At 34.5% G+C, this 19,479-nt stretch overlaps 1 protein-coding gene across 1 annotated transcript; it reads left to right on the forward strand.

The window, feature by feature from the left end:
- The first annotated feature begins 10,919 nt into the window (after window positions 1-10,919).
- LOC145960615 (uncharacterized) lies at window positions 10,920-18,012 on the forward strand. Its single transcript, XM_083080211.1, has 7 exons — window positions 10,920-11,028; window positions 11,999-12,201; window positions 13,385-13,553; window positions 15,129-15,327; window positions 16,491-16,688; window positions 17,166-17,299; window positions 17,884-18,012. The coding sequence occupies exons 2-7, from the start codon at window positions 12,047-12,049 to the stop codon at window positions 17,914-17,916; spliced, it is 888 nt and encodes a 295-aa protein (XP_082936337.1). The 5' UTR covers window positions 10,920-11,028; window positions 11,999-12,046; the 3' UTR covers window positions 17,917-18,012.
- Window positions 18,013-19,479: the final 1,467 nt, after the last annotated feature.

The following is a 19,479-nucleotide window of genomic DNA, read 5'->3' on the forward strand; positions in this document are numbered from 1 at the left end:
ATATGTTTGCATTGATGACATTTTATACGATACTTCTTCCACTGTGGAAGCTGTTGATATCTGTTTTAAAACATTTCATGTTCTTCAACTATATTATCCAATAGCAAGTGAACACTTATGGTTACTAATACAAAAATGTATTTATAAATTTGCAACCAAATGGGACAGCATTATTCCAAATATTGAGTATATCATTAAAAAGTTTGAAAACGATACCTCTGATAAATCATCTGTAAGTCATAATTTACATTAGTATAATTCTTCTTTTCATTATTGTTCATTTTTACTTTAATATTAATTTATGAATAACATTTAAAATGTTTCGTTGCATGTTTTGTTCCCGTTTATTGTTATCCATAAATTTTTTGATGGCACATATAAAACTAAATCATAAGTCACGTATGCATTGTGAAGTTAAATGCAATGTTGAAAACTGCTTTCAAATATATAATAATATGTATTCCTTAAAAAGACATATATTATCTGAACATGTAAAACGTCGTAATGATTTAAAACTTATTCGTGAGAAAAATATTTTGTAACAAACAAGTAGAAATATTTTACAACCTATTTTAAATAATACAAACAGTATTCTTAATGTAGAATATAATAACATTATTAGCCAAATCTCAAGCACTTTTGATGTAAATAATGATAATTATATGTTTGTATTCAAAGAAAAACTTAATGAGTGTGTTACTCATTTTGTAGCAAAACTATATGCTTATGGTACTATGAATCGTACCATCATTCATGATATTATTTTGAGTACTTCTTCATTATACAACTTTTGCTTAGAATTTATAAAATTAAAATATGGAAAAATAGATGAGTTGTGTAATATATTGCAAGTAATAGAAAAAGCATTTGAAAATTTTAAAACTGAACATTTAACATTTCAATATTTCCAAAAAATAGGATGTTTAATATTACCGTCAACCAAGAAAATACATTCATCTTTAACTTTTGGTTTATTTGATCGATTTACAAGATCTACAATTTGTCATAGAAAAATAACTATTGTACCTCTAAAAATAGTATTAAAAAACTTTTTAGAAATTCCAAATGTTTTTTTTTCCATAACTGAATATATCAAGCATTGTAAAAAAAATGATTCTATTATCATTTCAATAATTCAAAGTAATTTTTGGCAATCAATTGAAAAAAATAGTGAAGGAAAAATAATTCTACCATTAGTCTTATTCTTTGATGATATTGAAATAAACAATCCTCTCGGCTCACACAAATGCATAAATAAATTAGGTGCAATATATTGTTCAATTCCATGTCTACCTGATGAATATGCAAGTAGACTAGAAAATATTTTCTTAGTTCAATTACATAATTATATAGATCATAAATTTTTGGGAAATAAGATATTTAACCATGTAATTGATATGATAATAGATTTGGAAACAAATGGTATAAATATCACTATAAATGGAGAAATACAAACAGTATTTTTGTGTTTTATAGCAGGAGATAATTTAGGATTAAATACAATATTAGGTTTCTCGAAAAGTTTTAATTCATTACACTGTTGCAGAATTTGCAATGTTTCTAAAACAGAACTTAAAAAACAAGTAAAAGAAAATGTTGATATGATAAGAACAGTAAACAATTATGAAGTAAATGTAGTAGGAATTCAAGAAAATTGCATTTTTAACATTATCCCACATTTTCATGTGACGGAAAATTTCTCTGTTGATCCAATGCATGATATATTCGAAGGTATTTGTCGTTATGATATTGGAAAAATTTTAAATACTTTAATTAATAAAAAAAAATTTTTTACATTACATGTTTTTCATGAAAGGATTCGATTTTTTAACAAACATTATTTTGGTGAAAATATTCCTTTGATAACATTAGATTCCATAGAAAAAGAGCTCATTATTATATCAGCTTCTGAAATGAAATATCTTATTCTGAATTTCAATTTATTTATTGGAGATCTTGTTCCACTCAATAATGAGATTTGGGAATTATATTTACTTTTAAGACAAATTGTATGTATTGTAATTTTACATGCTCTAAATGTACAAACTATTGACTTGGTTGAAACACTTATTTCTGAATACCTTTCTCTACATATAAAGTTATTTCCTAATTCATTAAAAATTAAGCATCATAATTTATTGCATTATCCGAGAATTATGCGAAAATATGGACCTTTAAAGAGTATGACATGCATCCGATTTGAAGGAAAACATAAACAAATAAAAGAAAACAGCAAAATCTGTAAAACACGAATAAATCCGTCGTTTACACTCGCTTTAAGACACCAATTACAGATTTGCTATAGATTTTTTTGTAATCAAGGCTTTGAAGATCATATATGTTTTGGAAGTATTACTTCAAAATTGAAACTAATAGATAACTATGAATGTTTTAAAAACCTTTTGCCTTCTGATGATTTTAAAGATTATAATTCTGTAAATTGGATAACAATAAATGGGACAAAATATGATATTAATTCATTGATATGCTTAAATATAAATGACATTGATCCCGTGTTTGGAAAAGTTAAACATATTATTATAAGTCCATCAAAAAATATTTATTTTCTATATATTAAAATGATAACTGTATGTTATTTTCATCATCTTAGTGCGTTTGAAGTAAAAGAAACGCAAGAATGGAATTTTATATCTCAAAAAAATCTTGCAGATTGTGAAGTATACTATGTTCAACATATGTCAAATATGAAAAGTTACATTCCAGCAAATTTTTAAAATACGTTTTATTTTAATATAAATAATTAATACAACAAATATATATAATTAGTTATTATTTTTGTAGGCCAAATTAAATATATATGATGTTGGGTTTTTAGATTAAGCAGATTTACTTCGAAAGTTATGATTTATTTTTTTTATATTATAGTTATCTTTATAAAATTAATAATTTAATTTTTTTTAAACAAAACATGTTTTATTTTAAAAATTCGACATTTTTGTGTTCCTTTATTAACGAATAAATACGAAAAAATATTAATTTTATACGTCGTATTTATATATATAGTTTATTATATAATTAAATATTATATTAATTTTTTAAGAGAAAACAAATAAAATACGCAATTAATATATTTGTACTTTTCATTAAAAAAAATAAATATTTTTTTCTAATTGACTTTTTTATTTGTAGTTCATAGTTATACGTGCACATACTATGTATATATATATATATATATATATATATATATATATCCCATTACACAAAGCAACAGTAACATAAGATCAATGCTATAATTTTTAACTCAACAATGTAATTATAATATGACATACCTTGTATATAACTGTTAATTTGGTGAATAAGAAGTTGGTGAATAACATTGTTACTGTTATTTGTGTTACTGTTATTTTGTGTTTAAATATATGAAAATGAGATATGTATATATACACATGCGCATATATACGCACATAAATATTGCGTAGACATAATAGTTGAAATAGTGAAGAAATAATAATTGAAGAGTGCGTGCGTGCGTGCGTGCGTGCGTGCGTGCGTGCGTGCGTGCGTGCGTGCGTGCGTGCGTGCGTGCGTGCGTGCGTGCGTGCGTGCGTGCGTGCGTGCGTGCGTGCGTGCGTGCGTGCGTGCGTGCGTGCGTGCGTGCGTGCGTGCGTGCGTGCGTGCGTGCGTGCGTGCGTGCGTGCGTGCGTGCGTGCGTGCGTGCGTGCGTGCGTGCGTGCGTGCGTGCGTGCGTGCGTGCGTGCGTGCGTGCGTGCGTGCGTGCGTGCGTGCGTGCGTGCGTGCGTGCGTGCGTGCGTGCGTGCGTGCGTGCGTGCGTGCGTGCGTGCGTGCGTGCGTGCGTGCGTGCGTGCGTGCGTGCGTGCGTGCGTGCGTGCGTGCGTGCGTGCGTGCGTGCGTGCGTGCGTGCGTGCGTGCGTGCGTGCGTGCGTGCGTGCGTGCGTGCGTGCGTGCGTGCGTGCGTGCGTGCGTGCGTGCGTGCGTGCGTGCGTGCGTGCGTGCGTGCGTGCGTGCGTGCGTGCGTGCGTGCGTGCGTGCGTGCGTGCGTGCGTGCGTGCGTGCGTGCGTGCGTGCGTGCGTGCGTGCGTGCGTGCGTGCGTGCGTGCGTGCGTGCGTGCGTGCGTGCGTGCGTGCGTGCGTGCGTGCGTGCGTGCGTGCGTGCGTGCGTGCGTGCGTGCGTGCGTGCGTGCGTGCGTGCGTGCGTGCGTGCGTGCGTGCGTGCGTGCGTGCGTGCGTGCGTGCGTGCGTGCGTGCGTGCGTGCGTGCGTGCGTGCGTGCGTGCGTGCGTGCGTGCGTGCGTGCGTGCGTGCGTGCGTGCGTGCGTGCGTGCGTGCGTGCGTGCGTGCGTGCGTGCGTGCGTGCGTGCGTGCGTGCGTGCGTGCGTGCGTGCGTGCGTGCGTGCGTGCGTGCGTGCGTGCGTGCGTGCGTGCGTGCGTGCGTGCGTGCGTGCGTGCGTGCGTGCGTGCGTGCGTGCGTGCGTGCGTGCGTGCGTGCGTGCGTGCGTGCGTGCGTGCGTGCGTGCGTGCGTGCGTGCGTGCGTGCGTGCGTGCGTGCGTGCGTGCGTGCGTGCGTGCGTGCGTGCGTGCGTGCGTGCGTGCGTGCGTGCGTGCGTGCGTGCGTGCGTGCGTGCGTGCGTGCGTGCGTGCGTGCGTGCGTGCGTGCGTGCGTGCGTGCGTGCGTGCGTGCGTGCGTGCGTGCGTGCGTGCGTGCGTGCGTGCGTGCGTGCGTGCGTGCGTGCGTGCGTGCGTGCGTGCGTGCGTGCGTGCGTGCGTGCGTGCGTGCGTGCGTGCGTGCGTGCGTGCGTGCGTGCGTGCGTGCGTGCGTGCGTGCGTGCGTGCGTGCGTGCGTGCGTGCGTGCGTGCGTGCGTGCGTGCGTGCGTGCGTGCGTGCGTGCGTGCGTGCGTGCGTGCGTGCGTGCGTGCGTGCGTGCGTGCGTGCGTGCGTGCGTGCGTGCGTGCGTGCGTGCGTGCGTGCGTGCGTGCGTGCGTGCGTGCGTGCGTGCGTGCGTGCGTGCGTGCGTGCGTGCGTGCGTGCGTGCGTGCGTGCGTGCGTGCGTGCGTGCGTGCGTGCGTGCGTGCGTGCGTGCGTGCGTGCGTGCGTGCGTGCGTGCGTGCGTGCGTGCGTGCGTGCGTGCGTGCGTGCGTGCGTGCGTGCGTGCGTGCGTGCGTGCGTGCGTGCGTGCGTGCGTGCGTGCGTGCGTGCGTGCGTGCGTGCGTGCGTGCGTGCGTGCGTGCGTGCGTGCGTGCGTGCGTGCGTGCGTGCGTGCGTGCGTGCGTGCGTGCGTGCGTGCGTGCGTGCGTGCGTGCGTGCGTGCGTGCGTGCGTGCGTGCGTGCGTGCGTGCGTGCGTGCGTGCGTGCGTGCGTGCGTGCGTGCGTGCGTGCGTGCGTGCGTGCGTGCGTGCGTGCGTGCGTGCGTGCGTGCGTGCGTGCGTGCGTGCGTGCGTGCGTGCGTGCGTGCGTGCGTGCGTGCGTGCGTGCGTGCGTGCGTGCGTGCGTGCGTGCGTGCGTGCGTGCGTGCGTGCGTGCGTGCGTGCGTGCGTGCGTGCGTGCGTGCGTGCGTGCGTGCGTGCGTGCGTGCGTGCGTGCGTGCGTGCGTGCGTGCGTGCGTGCGTGCGTGCGTGCGTGCGTGCGTGCGTGCGTGCGTGCGTGCGTGCGTGCGTGCGTGCGTGCGTGCGTGCGTGCGTGCGTGCGTGCGTGCGTGCGTGCGTGCGTGCGTGCGTGCGTGCGTGCGTGCGTGCGTGCGTGCGTGCGTGCGTGCGTGCGTGCGTGCGTGCGTGCGTGCGTGCGTGCGTGCGTGCGTGCGTGCGTGCGTGCGTGCGTGCGTGCGTGCGTGCGTGCGTGCGTGCGTGCGTGCGTGCGTGCGTGCGTGCGTGCGTGCGTGCGTGCGTGCGTGCGTGCGTGCGTGCGTGCGTGCGTGCGTGCGTGCGTGCGTGCGTGCGTGCGTGCGTGCGTGCGTGCGTGCGTGCGTGCGTGCGTGCGTGCGTGCGTGCGTGCGTGCGTGCGTGCGTGCGTGCGTGCGTGCGTGCGTGCGTGCGTGCGTGCGTGCGTGCGTGCGTGCGTGCGTGCGTGCGTGCGTGCGTGCGTGCGTGCGTGCGTGCGTGCGTGCGTGCGTGCGTGCGTGCGTGCGTGCGTGCGTGCGTGCGTGCGTGCGTGCGTGCGTGCGTGCGTGCGTGCGTGCGTGCGTGCGTGCGTGCGTGCGTGCGTGCGTGCGTGCGTGCGTGCGTGCGTGCGTGCGTGCGTGCGTGCGTGCGTGCGTGCGTGCGTGCGTGCGTGCGTGCGTGCGTGCGTGCGTGCGTGCGTGCGTGCGTGCGTGCGTGCGTGCGTGCGTGCGTGCGTGCGTGCGTGCGTGCGTGCGTGCGTGCGTGCGTGCGTGCGTGCGTGCGTGCGTGCGTGCGTGCGTGCGTGCGTGCGTGCGTGCGTGCGTGCGTGCGTGCGTGCGTGCGTGCGTGCGTGCGTGCGTGCGTGCGTGCGTGCGTGCGTGCGTGCGTGCGTGCGTGCGTGCGTGCGTGCGTGCGTGCGTGCGTGCGTGCGTGCGTGCGTGCGTGCGTGCGTGCGTGCGTGCGTGCGTGCGTGCGTGCGTGCGTGCGTGCGTGCGTGCGTGCGTGCGTGCGTGCGTGCGTGCGTGCGTGCGTGCGTGCGTGCGTGCGTGCGTGCGTGCGTGCGTGCGTGCGTGCGTGCGTGCGTGCGTGCGTGCGTGCGTGCGTGCGTGCGTGCGTGCGTGCGTGCGTGCGTGCGTGCGTGCGTGCGTGCGTGCGTGCGTGCGTGCGTGCGTGCGTGCGTGCGTGCGTGCGTGCGTGCGTGCGTGCGTGCGTGCGTGCGTGCGTGCGTGCGTGCGTGCGTGCGTGCGTGCGTGCGTGCGTGCGTGCGTGCGTGCGTGCGTGCGTGCGTGCGTGCGTGCGTGCGTGCGTGCGTGCGTGCGTGCGTGCGTGCGTGCGTGCGTGCGTGCGTGCGTGCGTGCGTGCGTGCGTGCGTGCGTGCGTGCGTGCGTGCGTGCGTGCGTGCGTGCGTGCGTGCGTGCGTGCGTGCGTGCGTGCGTGCGTGCGTGCGTGCGTGCGTGCGTGCGTGCGTGCGTGCGTGCGTGCGTGCGTGCGTGCGTGCGTGCGTGCGTGCGTGCGTGCGTGCGTGCGTGCGTGCGTGCGTGCGTGCGTGCGTGCGTGCGTGCGTGCGTGCGTGCGTGCGTGCGTGCGTGCGTGCGTGCGTGCGTGCGTGCGTGCGTGCGTGCGTGCGTGCGTGCGTGCGTGCGTGCGTGCGTGCGTGCGTGCGTGCGTGCGTGCGTGCGTGCGTGCGTGCGTGCGTGCGTGCGTGCGTGCGTGCGTGCGTGCGTGCGTGCGTGCGTGCGTGCGTGCGTGCGTGCGTGCGTGCGTGCGTGCGTGCGTGCGTGCGTGCGTGCGTGCGTGCGTGCGTGCGTGCGTGCGTGCGTGCGTGCGTGCGTGCGTGCGTGCGTGCGTGCGTGCGTGCGTGCGTGCGTGCGTGCGTGCGTGCGTGCGTGCGTGCGTGCGTGCGTGCGTGCGTGCGTGCGTGCGTGCGTGCGTGCGTGCGTGCGTGCGTGCGTGCGTGCGTGCGTGCGTGCGTGCGTGCGTGCGTGCGTGCGTGCGTGCGTGCGTGCGTGCGTGCGTGCGTGCGTGCGTGCGTGCGTGCGTGCGTGCGTGCGTGCGTGCGTGCGTGCGTGCGTGCGTGCGTGCGTGCGTGCGTGCGTGCGTGCGTGCGTGCGTGCGTGCGTGCGTGCGTGCGTGCGTGCGTGCGTGCGTGCGTGCGTGCGTGCGTGCGTGCGTGCGTGCGTGCGTGCGTGCGTGCGTGCGTGCGTGCGTGCGTGCGTGCGTGCGTGCGTGCGTGCGTGCGTGCGTGCGTGCGTGCGTGCGTGCGTGCGTGCGTGCGTGCGTGCGTGCGTGCGTGCGTGCGTGCGTGCGTGCGTGCGTGCGTGCGTGCGTGCGTGCGTGCGTGCGTGCGTGCGTGCGTGCGTGCGTGCGTGCGTGCGTGCGTGCGTGCGTGCGTGCGTGCGTGCGTGCGTGCGTGCGTGCGTGCGTGCGTGCGTGCGTGCGTGCGTGCGTGCGTGCGTGCGTGCGTGCGTGCGTGCGTGCGTGCGTGCGTGCGTGCGTGCGTGCGTGCGTGCGTGCGTGCGTGCGTGCGTGCGTGCGTGCGTGCGTGCGTGCGTGCGTGCGTGCGTGCGTGCGTGCGTGCGTGCGTGCGTGCGTGCGTGCGTGCGTGCGTGCGTGCGTGCGTGCGTGCGTGCGTGCGTGCGTGCGTGCGTGCGTGCGTGCGTGCGTGCGTGCGTGCGTGCGTGCGTGCGTGCGTGCGTGCGTGCGTGCGTGCGTGCGTGCGTGCGTGCGTGCGTGCGTGCGTGCGTGCGTGCGTGCGTGCGTGCGTGCGTGCGTGCGTGCGTGCGTGCGTGCGTGCGTGCGTGCGTGCGTGCGTGCGTGCGTGCGTGCGTGCGTGCGTGCGTGCGTGCGTGCGTGCGTGCGTGCGTGCGTGCGTGCGTGCGTGCGTGCGTGTATAGATATATATTTATTCTTCAATTATATATTAAATGAAATTTATTTTTTAAAACATTAATTGCCTTGCTTTTCATGAAATATATATGCAAAAAATATTTATTTAAAAAATAAGAATTTATTCTTTCAAATAGGTTTTTTTTACGATTAAGGAAATGAGCTTATAATTAGAAAGAATAGTTTTATATGTAAAGGAAAGCATATTTTATACTACTATTATGTTGCTTCTTCGTTCTATTAAATATTTTTCTAATTTTTTATTATGATTCTTCAACGTGAAAAAAATTTTTATTATACTACAGATACCATTTCTCGATTTTAAAAGAATATTTGTATTATTTAAATAATTATTTTGTTTACATTAATTATTTAGTAATTTTTAATATTATATAATTTTTTCTCTCATCCTTATATTTTCTTGCAATAAAAAAATACTCTTCAGTATCTTGAATTTTGATTTTAATATTAAGAATATATTTATTCGATTGCAATTTATCTTAGTTTAATAATATAAAAAAATTTTGTTATGCAGATAAATAATTTTGGTTTTGTCATTATATTTCCTTGCAATTAAGAAATATTTTCTAGTGTCTTGAATGTCGGATTTAATACGAAGAATATATTTATTTAATCGTAATTTTTCCTTGCTTAATGATATCAAAAAATTTTTTATTGCAAATAAATAATTTTGGTTTTGTCATTATATTTCCTTGCAATTAAGAAATATTTTCTAGTATCTTGAATGTCGGATTTAATACGAAGAATATATTTATTTAATCGTAATTTTTCCTTGCTTAATGATATCAAAAAATTTTTTAATGCAAATAAATAATTTTGGTTTTGTCATTATATTTCCTTGCAATTAAGAAATATTTTCTAGTATCTTGAATGTCGGATTTAATACGAAGAATATATTTATTTAATCGTAATTTTTCCTTGCTTAATGATATCAAAAAATTTTTTAATGCAAATAAATAATTTTGGTTTTGTCATTATATTTCCTTGGAATTAAGAAATATTCTCTAGTATCTTGAATGTCGGATTTAATACGAAGAATATATTTATTTAATTGTAATTTTTCCTTGCTTAATGATATCAAAAAATTTTTTAATGCAAATAAATAATTTTGGTTTTGTCATTATATTTTCTTGCAATTAAGAAATATTTTCTAGTATTTTGAATGTCAAATTTAATACGAAGGATATATTTATTTGATTGCAATGTATTTTAGTTTAATATAGTATAAAGATTTTTTTTAACATATGTAAATAAATACTTAACTTAAGCAAACAAACGTTTTAAATACAAGTAAATACATGATTAGTACCCACCGAATAAATAGCTTTCTTGAGTTAACTAAAATTTTTTTATTTCAAGATAATTTTTCCCTCAGTGTACATATATTTTTATTGTATATATATACATATATATTATATATTGAAAAGAATTTTGAACTAAGGATTGAAATATATATAAATTGTATTGATTTATCATTTGTATTAATATAAATATTGATTTATTATTCGTATTAATATAAATATACGTAAAAATATTATGATTTCACTTTTTATTTAGATCCTGTTTATTAATTTTTACATTTGATTTATTATATTATTAAAAGATTATGTGTAAATTTCAATTTACATAATTTAATCGATGTTTGATGATAAGTTAATTAATAAGTTAGTAATTTATAAAAAATTTTTGTCAAAAAATATTAATTTTTATATAAAGGAAAATATTTTTTGATATTTCTTTGTATTCAATGAAGATCTTTGTAATATTACATTTTATAATATTTTATTTGATATATGTACAAATTTTATAGAAAAAAATTTATAGATATATATATATATATTTTTTTTTCAGTTTTGTAATTTTAAAAGATATAAATATGTACAAAAATTTATATTTATATATTTGTATATTTATTGATCTTAATTTGGAAACGATTTATTTTCAAGTGAATGAATACTTTTACAATATATGCCAATTGATTTTAATTTTATCAGGAGTCTTCAATTTTATCAGATATTATTTTTTCTATATGTTTTCATGATAAATAAAACATTGTTTACATCATAATATGTATACCATTCTTATAAATAATTTATTAAAATTTGTAAAAATGTAATAATATTTATTTAAAGAAAATTAAAATAATTATTATATTTTAAAGGTTAATAATATTATAAAGCTTTATATATTACTTAATTTATTTTAATTGTATTATTGAGAGAGGAGTCATAAACTAAAGTATTGCAATAACATTCAATATTGAACTCTTTAGAATAAACAAATTTAATTTTGATTTTATATATTAACAAATGTTTCATTTAAATATGTATAACGTGTGTAAAGTAGATATGCATTTATATAATATGTAAATTATATTATATAAAATAAGTATATAAATACTATATTAAATAATGAAAAGTATAATTGTGAAATCTTTCACAGGTTCTGATACAAACATATTTCAATTATTCAAATAGAAGTAATAGAGCTCTATACATTTCGATTTACTTCACATTCTTCTCAATGGTTCAAATTAAAAACAAAGCAGGTGAGTTTTTGACGTTATTTTTATGTAACTTATTTTTCATCTGGTGTTCTGCAACTTTTTCATTATAATAAGTTTCTAATACAATATCATGTTTTGTTTTGTACATCTATGTTATATATTATAATTTTATACGACAGTGTATTTATAGTTTCTTTATTTTGGCGTCTATTGTGCTTACTTAATCATACTAATAGTTTTTTCATTATTATTATTATGTTACACAGTTATATATACAGCGTAATCAATATTTTTGTTGCATCATACCAAATGTAAAAGTATTATTATAATACTTTTTTTACAATTTCATTTATTAAGAAGAAGTAGATCGAAATGTCTAGATTTCCAATCTTGAATTGAAAAGAAATAAATCAAAATGTCTGCATTTTTAATCTTAAGTTAAAAAGAAATAGATCAAAAATTGTCTAGATTTCTTTTTCTATATAAATAATTGAAATTATGTTTGTATATTGAATATTATGAATATTATGAAAGGCTGCAATGGTTCTTTGTATTAATTTTTCTAATTGTACGTTTTAAATACTTTTATGTGTCATTCAGATGATTTCCAATAATTATTTTAAGAAGATAATCTACAATAATTCTACATATAATTTACATTATGATTTACAAAAGAAAAACGTTGATATTTAAAACGTGACAAATTATTGATATGAATGAATGTATAGAATATGTAAAGTGCATTTTTTATATTTTCATCCCATAATCAGGAAGCAATATTTTTAAAAACGTTTTTAAAAATTTTTATAAAATATTTTGAAAAACTATTTTAAAACATTAAAATTATAAATTTTATTTAATTCATTCAAAAAAAAATAATTATTTTAATATTTTCTCTGAATTATTATTTCAAATAAAAGATTCATAAAATAATGTATAAATATTAAATATATATTATTTTTCTCTTTACAATGTATATTATATATGTATATCATCTTTGTATATTTTGTAGGTTAATTTTATTAATTTTGTATCTTCAAAATATCAAATTAATCTAAAAATGTCACAATATAATTCGGATGATTCGGAAAGTCATATAACTCAAAATTCTCAAAATCATATTGATAAACTTATTGAAATTGACAATTTAAATGCAATTGAACTTTTGACACCAAGTGATGTACTTGAAAGCATACAAATGTATGATTCAACAGTGTAAGTAAAAAATTTTTTAAAATTGAAGAAAAGAATAACAATTATAAACAGAATAGAATAAACAATTATTTTAATCAATATTCATTATTCTTTTGTATTTTTTGCATTATTTATGTTTTTAAAATTTTAATAATTAATATTAATATTAATTTAATGTATGTGTATATATATATATATATATATATATATATATATATATATATATATATGTATACACACATATCTAATGTAACATAAATAATGCAAAAAATACAAAAGAATAATGAAAATTGATTAAAATAATTGTTTATATATTTATACACACACACACACACACACACACACACACACACACACACACACACACACTTGTTCTGTTCGGTTTATACACACACACACACACACACACACACACACACACACACACACACACACGCACACACAAAGTAAATTATAAGTTACGATATATGAGGAAACCAATTGATTTTATTAAGATTTAATTTCATAAAATCTTTTATTAGTATAAAGAATATACAATAAAAGTAGGGAATTTAATTTAAAAAATTCAAAGTAACTTTGCCTTGACTTTGAAGACTTAAGATTAAACTAATAAAATCAATAAATAGATCTCTTCTTTAAACTCTAATTTTTATCTGAAATATTTTTTACAAATTTATAAAACAATTTTACATTATTTCGATCTGTAGAATATATAAAAGGTGTTTGACAACAAGTAAGACAAAATTTAAGGAATGATTCTACATGATAAAATAAAACAAAAATCAAAAGTAACAAAATTCCTGTAGAGACTTCATTTTTTAATTATAAATATTTAAAAGTTCGTTTAAAAGGTATCCAAAACTCGGCAGTTCACTGTACACTTTTGCGTTACAGAGTATTTTGAGATAGATATAGCTTATGCTTGCTAAAAATTTTACAGATTACCATGCTTCAGGCACCTTTCACACAAATTTTCAAATACTTATAATTAAAAAACGAAGCTTTCGAATTTTTGTTACTCTTGATTTTCGTCTTATTTTATCAAGTAGAATCATTTCTTAAATTTTATCCCACCTGTTGTCGAACATCCTGTATACATATATATATATATATGTATATGTGTGTGTGTGTGTGTGTGTGTGTGTGCGCACCTTCTAATTTATCATTAATTATATTATTAATTATATTAATTAAATTATATTAGCGAAATTGTTGGCTATGTTGATAATATCGAATCTCCACGTTGCGTGGGCTCGCAACAACAGTATAAATTCTTCAAATTTTATTTGAACAACGGAAAAGAAAAGAGGGTTCAAATTGTCGCTTGGAACAATGATATTGATTATGTGGAGCCTCATATAAAAGTAAACACTGTAAGTATTTTTATTATTTCTTAATTTTTTATTTTTTTTTATTTATTAATGTTTTCGTGAAATATATTTGTTTTTCAAGTTCTATAAATATATTTTTTATAAATATAAATAAATAAATAATAAATAAATATATGCATATATATATATATATATATATATATATATATATATATATATATATATATAATGAGTATCTAAAATGAAAATGGTAACTAAGAAATTCTTACAAATTAGTAGAAGAGAAAAATAAAAAATATATATACATATATATATACATACATATAAATATACATATATACATATATATATACACATATATACACATATAATATGCAATTTGTGATAAAAGGTAAACTTTATAAATTTTTATAAGTATTAGTGAATCTTCTTATGTAGGTATTCTTTGTGTCATAAAAAGTGTAAAAAAGATAATGTAGAAGGCCATGTATATACGTCGATATATTTAATCTACTCTCCAAAGAAATATTTAAATCATCATTATTTGATTTTGAATCAAATCTTTCAATCTTACAATTAATTTAGTATCTTACAATTAATTTAGTATCCATAGTGATATTGTTTTTATCGCTAACAGTATTTTTGTTATTTTATAGATGCAATAGGTCTAATATAAAATAAATAAATATTAGAAATAAGAATCAAATATTAAACATTAGGAAAAGAGAAAAATAGAAAGATCTTTGTTTTTTCTTTTCTTGAAGTTTAATATTTAACTTTTATTCTCAATATATTGTTTTTATTGTACATTAGGTTTTATGATAGTTAATATTTGCTTATAAGTTATTCTGTGTTAAACAAATTACTTATTCTTTTTAACTTGTGAATTTATATACAAATGAAATATTATATATATTTACTGTATAATTTTCGTGTAATAAAAAAAAATTTATTCTGATCCTGAGAATCTCTCATTAAGAGTTTAATTTAATTGAAATAATGTATACGAATATATGTAAATAATCATTATTGGTATATAATGGATATCATAGATATGACATTAATACAATACAAATACGTTACAGATATATAAATAAACATTTCTATTTTTTTTTGTAAATAGCATTTTTGCATATATATTTCACACACACATATATATATATATATATATATATATATATAATATATAATTCATTATATATTTCACATATATAATATGTTATTTTTCATTGATAATTTTTGTCCCAAAAATCCTATTTTACAATATATATAATATTATAATACAAAGAATATATTATATAACATAATCTATAACATAACAATATATTATAAATATTATTATATTAATGATAATATTTTATATAATAATGTGCATAATAATTATAATAAAATTACATATGTAGTGTTATACTTTTAAACAAATAATGTGTGTATTTTATCTATTACTCTTTTTATAATCTTTTAATTTCGGTATTTATATTAATATAATTATACACATTATTATATTATTTTTTTAAAATATAAAATATTTAATTTATAACTTGTAATTGTTTAAGAATTTATGTAAAATGTATGTATAATTATATTTTTAATATTAAAATACATTTTATAAAATAGATTATTCATTTGGATGGTACTCAGGCACGTCCGCCAAAAATAGCTCAATTCAACAATAGTAACATGCCGTATGAGTTATTAATAAAATTCAATAGTACAATTTCAAATCTTGGAAAATTTGAATCAATGGAAATATTAGATACCACACCTGAAAAAATTGAATTATCTGATGTTTTAAATGCTACAAAAAATCGCATTAGTGAGTATTCTTTATATAATTTCTTTTCTTTTCTTATCAACATAATATTATAATATAAATATAATATAATAATATAAATATTTTTTATATAATTTCTTAATCCATATATTTTTTTTTAATAGTTTTTTTTAATTAATACGTTATTAGAATTTGAAATAAATATAGTACAATAAATAAATATTTTTTCTTATATCAATTGTTTACATATTAAGCATTCAAATTTTAAATTGTTCAAAACTATTTTTTAAACTATTCTTCCATAAACTTCAATTATTTGGTGTTTTTAAATTTTGAATAATTGAAATCTATTTAAAAAATATGGTTTTAAGAAATTGAATAAATGAAAATGATTGATATTTAGATGATATCAGAAAAAAATTTATTCGTTATAAGTGATTCAGATATTAAGTGTTCCACGCAAATTTGATTTTAAATTATTGAAAGATTTAAAGCATAGATAATATGATCTATTATTATTTAATACAATTATGCGAAACACTTTTAAAAATTTTAAAAGAAGCGCTCTACAAATGACAACGGTTATGTAGTAATAATGGACTATCTTTTCTCATCACAGACTAATACTTACGTAAATTGGTGAATCTTTCTTAATTAATTTCTCATTAATTGTTGTAAAAATCATAGAATGATAGAAAATTCTTCTTTTTTCTGTTTAACTTCTTCTATTTACACGAGAGATAATATAGTTATTATTGGATACCCTGCACATACACATACATACACACACACACACACACACACACACACAATAAAGTTGTTTATATTAAAACACTATGAAATAAACTATTATTATGATTATTATAATTATAAAAATTAAATTATGTTTTTAACATAAAGATAGCTATAATTAGGAAATGACTTATTTCAGGACTTATATTTATATAGCTTTTTTCCTTCTTTTTGGGTCCCGAATCACTTTTCGAAGTATTGCGGGCAATTTTTCGGACACCCTATATATAGTATACGCGTATATATATAAAATCAGAAATTTATTAAAAAGTAATAACATGATTATTGATAATATAATATAAAATATTATTTATATCTTTTAAAATTTTATTGTATTTATTTAAAATAGCACAATATATTTTATATATAATTATTATTATTTTTGTTAATATATATTCGTCAAATATTTTTAGTGTTGAGAGGATACGTAAAGACAAATTTTGCTGAAATATATAACAATAACATGAACAAAATTATTGGATGTGGTGCAATAACTGATGGCACATACAAACTGGAAGTTCACATAATAAATTTTAGTAACGATGATTACTTTCTACTTGATATCAAAAAAGGTGATCATGTAGAAATCATTGGCATTATGCAAACTACAGGTAATAAACTAAACTATTAAATTTTTACTTATTTTATCCTTATAATTGTTTAAATATTACAAAATTAATTTATATAAAAAAGTAAGATCCATTTTAAGAGCTTTATTTAAAAAAAAAAATGAAATTTTTAATCTTCAAATCTCTAAAATATAAAACTTTTACTTATAAAAGTTATAAATCTTTACTTATAAAAAATAAATATAATACGTAATTAACATCTGCTCAAAATCATTCAATTTTTTTTATATGTAATAACTTTTCATATAACATATAATTTTTTACAAATTAAAAACTCAAGTATATAAATTAATAGATACCTCATGCTATATAGTATATTACAATAAATGAAAATATTTTTAATAAATAATTACAATTTTGTAATATTATATATATATATATATATATATATATATATATATATATTTATATTTATTTATACTATTTATATTTGATTATTAATATTTTTATACTTTTTAGTTATACCGTCGTATTTAATTGTTAATAATATGGAAGATATAAAAAAAATTGCTGGACATATGCCATTATTAACATTGATAAATGATACAAAAAATTTAAAAAGAAAAATAGAAGAGATAGTTTCATCTAATCAGGTATAATTATTATAACTAATATTAAAACTATTTGTTTTTAATAAAACTTATTAAAGAGAGTGGTGAAACTCTCAAAGTTTCACTCTAAATTTTTAGTCTTACAGTTAATAACATTCGTAATTTTAAATTATTTTTTGATAAAAATTGTAAAAAATGGATTATAGTTTCTGAAGTAAAGTGGGAATAGATTAAAAATAAATATCAATATATTTTTCACTATTTGAAAGAAAATGTTTAATCAAATATTCTTCTATTCTTTAATAGACAATATTGTTAAAACTCTTATAAAAATGTATAAGTTAATATTTATAATGATAGTAATAAGTCAGCTATACAGACGTATCAAGGATGACTTTTTCTAAACTTTAATTAATTTAATCATCAATTAATTGCTTTGTGATCAAACAGACACAAACACTTTGTATTGACAGAATACATATTTTTTAATCATTTTTTTCAATTAGTGAAACGCATTATTTTGATACTTATATATAATTATTATATAATTATATAATTATAATTATATAGTACACATACACACACACACACACATATATAAAATTAATTTATATATTATTTTATAGGATCAGAATAAGAGGAATCCAACTTCCACATAATGTCATAGTTATTTTTACTTTACCTTATCTTCTCAACAAAAAATTGATAAAAATATTTTTTTTGTGATATTGTACTTGTGATTCTTTTTATGTAATATTACTTTACATAATTCAAACTTTTAATAATATAGATTTATTATATTTCTTATATTAGTATGAAATTAGTTTAGAATTAGTATAAAATTATTATTTAATATTATTATAAAAAAATAATGTTTGTCGTAGCTAAAAACAGCGTGTAGTAATTAAATTTAAAATACTGTTATTATTTTCATTACCTATAACATCCATTTGACGAAACTTTTTTATGTATATTTAAAAATGTGTTTTTTTCTATCTAATAATTTTTTTTAATCTATAATATTATATAATCTATAATATATAAAATAAAAATATTAAATATTTTTGTATTAATACAAATATTTTAAATTATTTCCGTTACACACTGCATTTTATTAGTAAATAAAATGTAAAATTTTCCAATATTAAAATTTATATTTGTAAAAAATTTTTATATATTCCCTGAACAAATTATTATTATTATTATTACTTTAACAAAATTGTGTTTTTTTCACATTTAATAAATAAAAAATTAAATATAAATTTCTTTATATACATAATTTTTAACAAATTTGTTATTTCGTTGATTACCAAGATAAACTTTTAATGCTTGCCAAGAACGAACTCGCGAAAAAGCAACATAAAGTTGTCCATGATTAAAAACATCTTTGCGAAGATCTAATCCAATTCTATCAAACGTCTGTCCTTGTGATTTATTAATCGTCATGGCAAAAGCTAATTTTATTGGAAATTGTCTCCTAGAAAAAGTAAATGGAAATACATTTTCGCAATATAACGTTATACGATTCAAAAAAACAATGTCTCCTATTTTGTCACCTGTTAAAATCTTACATCTTAATAAATGATCTTTAAGCTCTATAATCATTAATCTAGTGCCATTACAAAGACCTTCATTGATACTTAAATTTCTAATTAACATAATAATACAATTTGGTCTTAAACGTAATTCATGAGGAGGAAGAGACGATGGAGATAAACTATTTAAATATTCTGGTAACAATGCTTCACTCATGTCACCATTGTCATTATTCACGACAGTATCTACACTTGTTTAAATTCGTTCTTCATTTATATCTAATAATTCCACAACTTTCTTATTAATTTCATCTACATCAATATTTCTTGCAGAAAGTATGGCACATTTAGACATTTTAACAAATTCTTTTTTTCTTATTAAATCACCATATATATCTTCCACAATATCAGCGTTAATAGATGTTATACAACATTCAGGAATTTGTATATTATCATTAAGATCATTTAATGTACCATCTCCAACATTCAATAAAAATTTTACAAATTCAATTTCTTCTGGAAGAACTCTCATATTTTGTATTAAAAAGAATTTTACGAAATGTTTCCAAAGAGAACTAAACTTAATAGAAAGATTTACAATTTCACTTCGAGTAGCATGTACTTTAATAGGCAAAAGTTGTCTAAAATCACCACCTAATAAAACAATTTTTCCACCGAAAGGAATAT

Source organism: Camponotus vicinus, unplaced genomic scaffold, assembly GCF_025532165.1.
Source record: "Camponotus vicinus isolate PSW18456_S1 unplaced genomic scaffold, iyCamVici1.0 SCAF_10, whole genome shotgun sequence".
Classification (NCBI taxonomy): Eukaryota; Metazoa; Arthropoda; class Insecta; order Hymenoptera; family Formicidae; genus Camponotus; species Camponotus vicinus.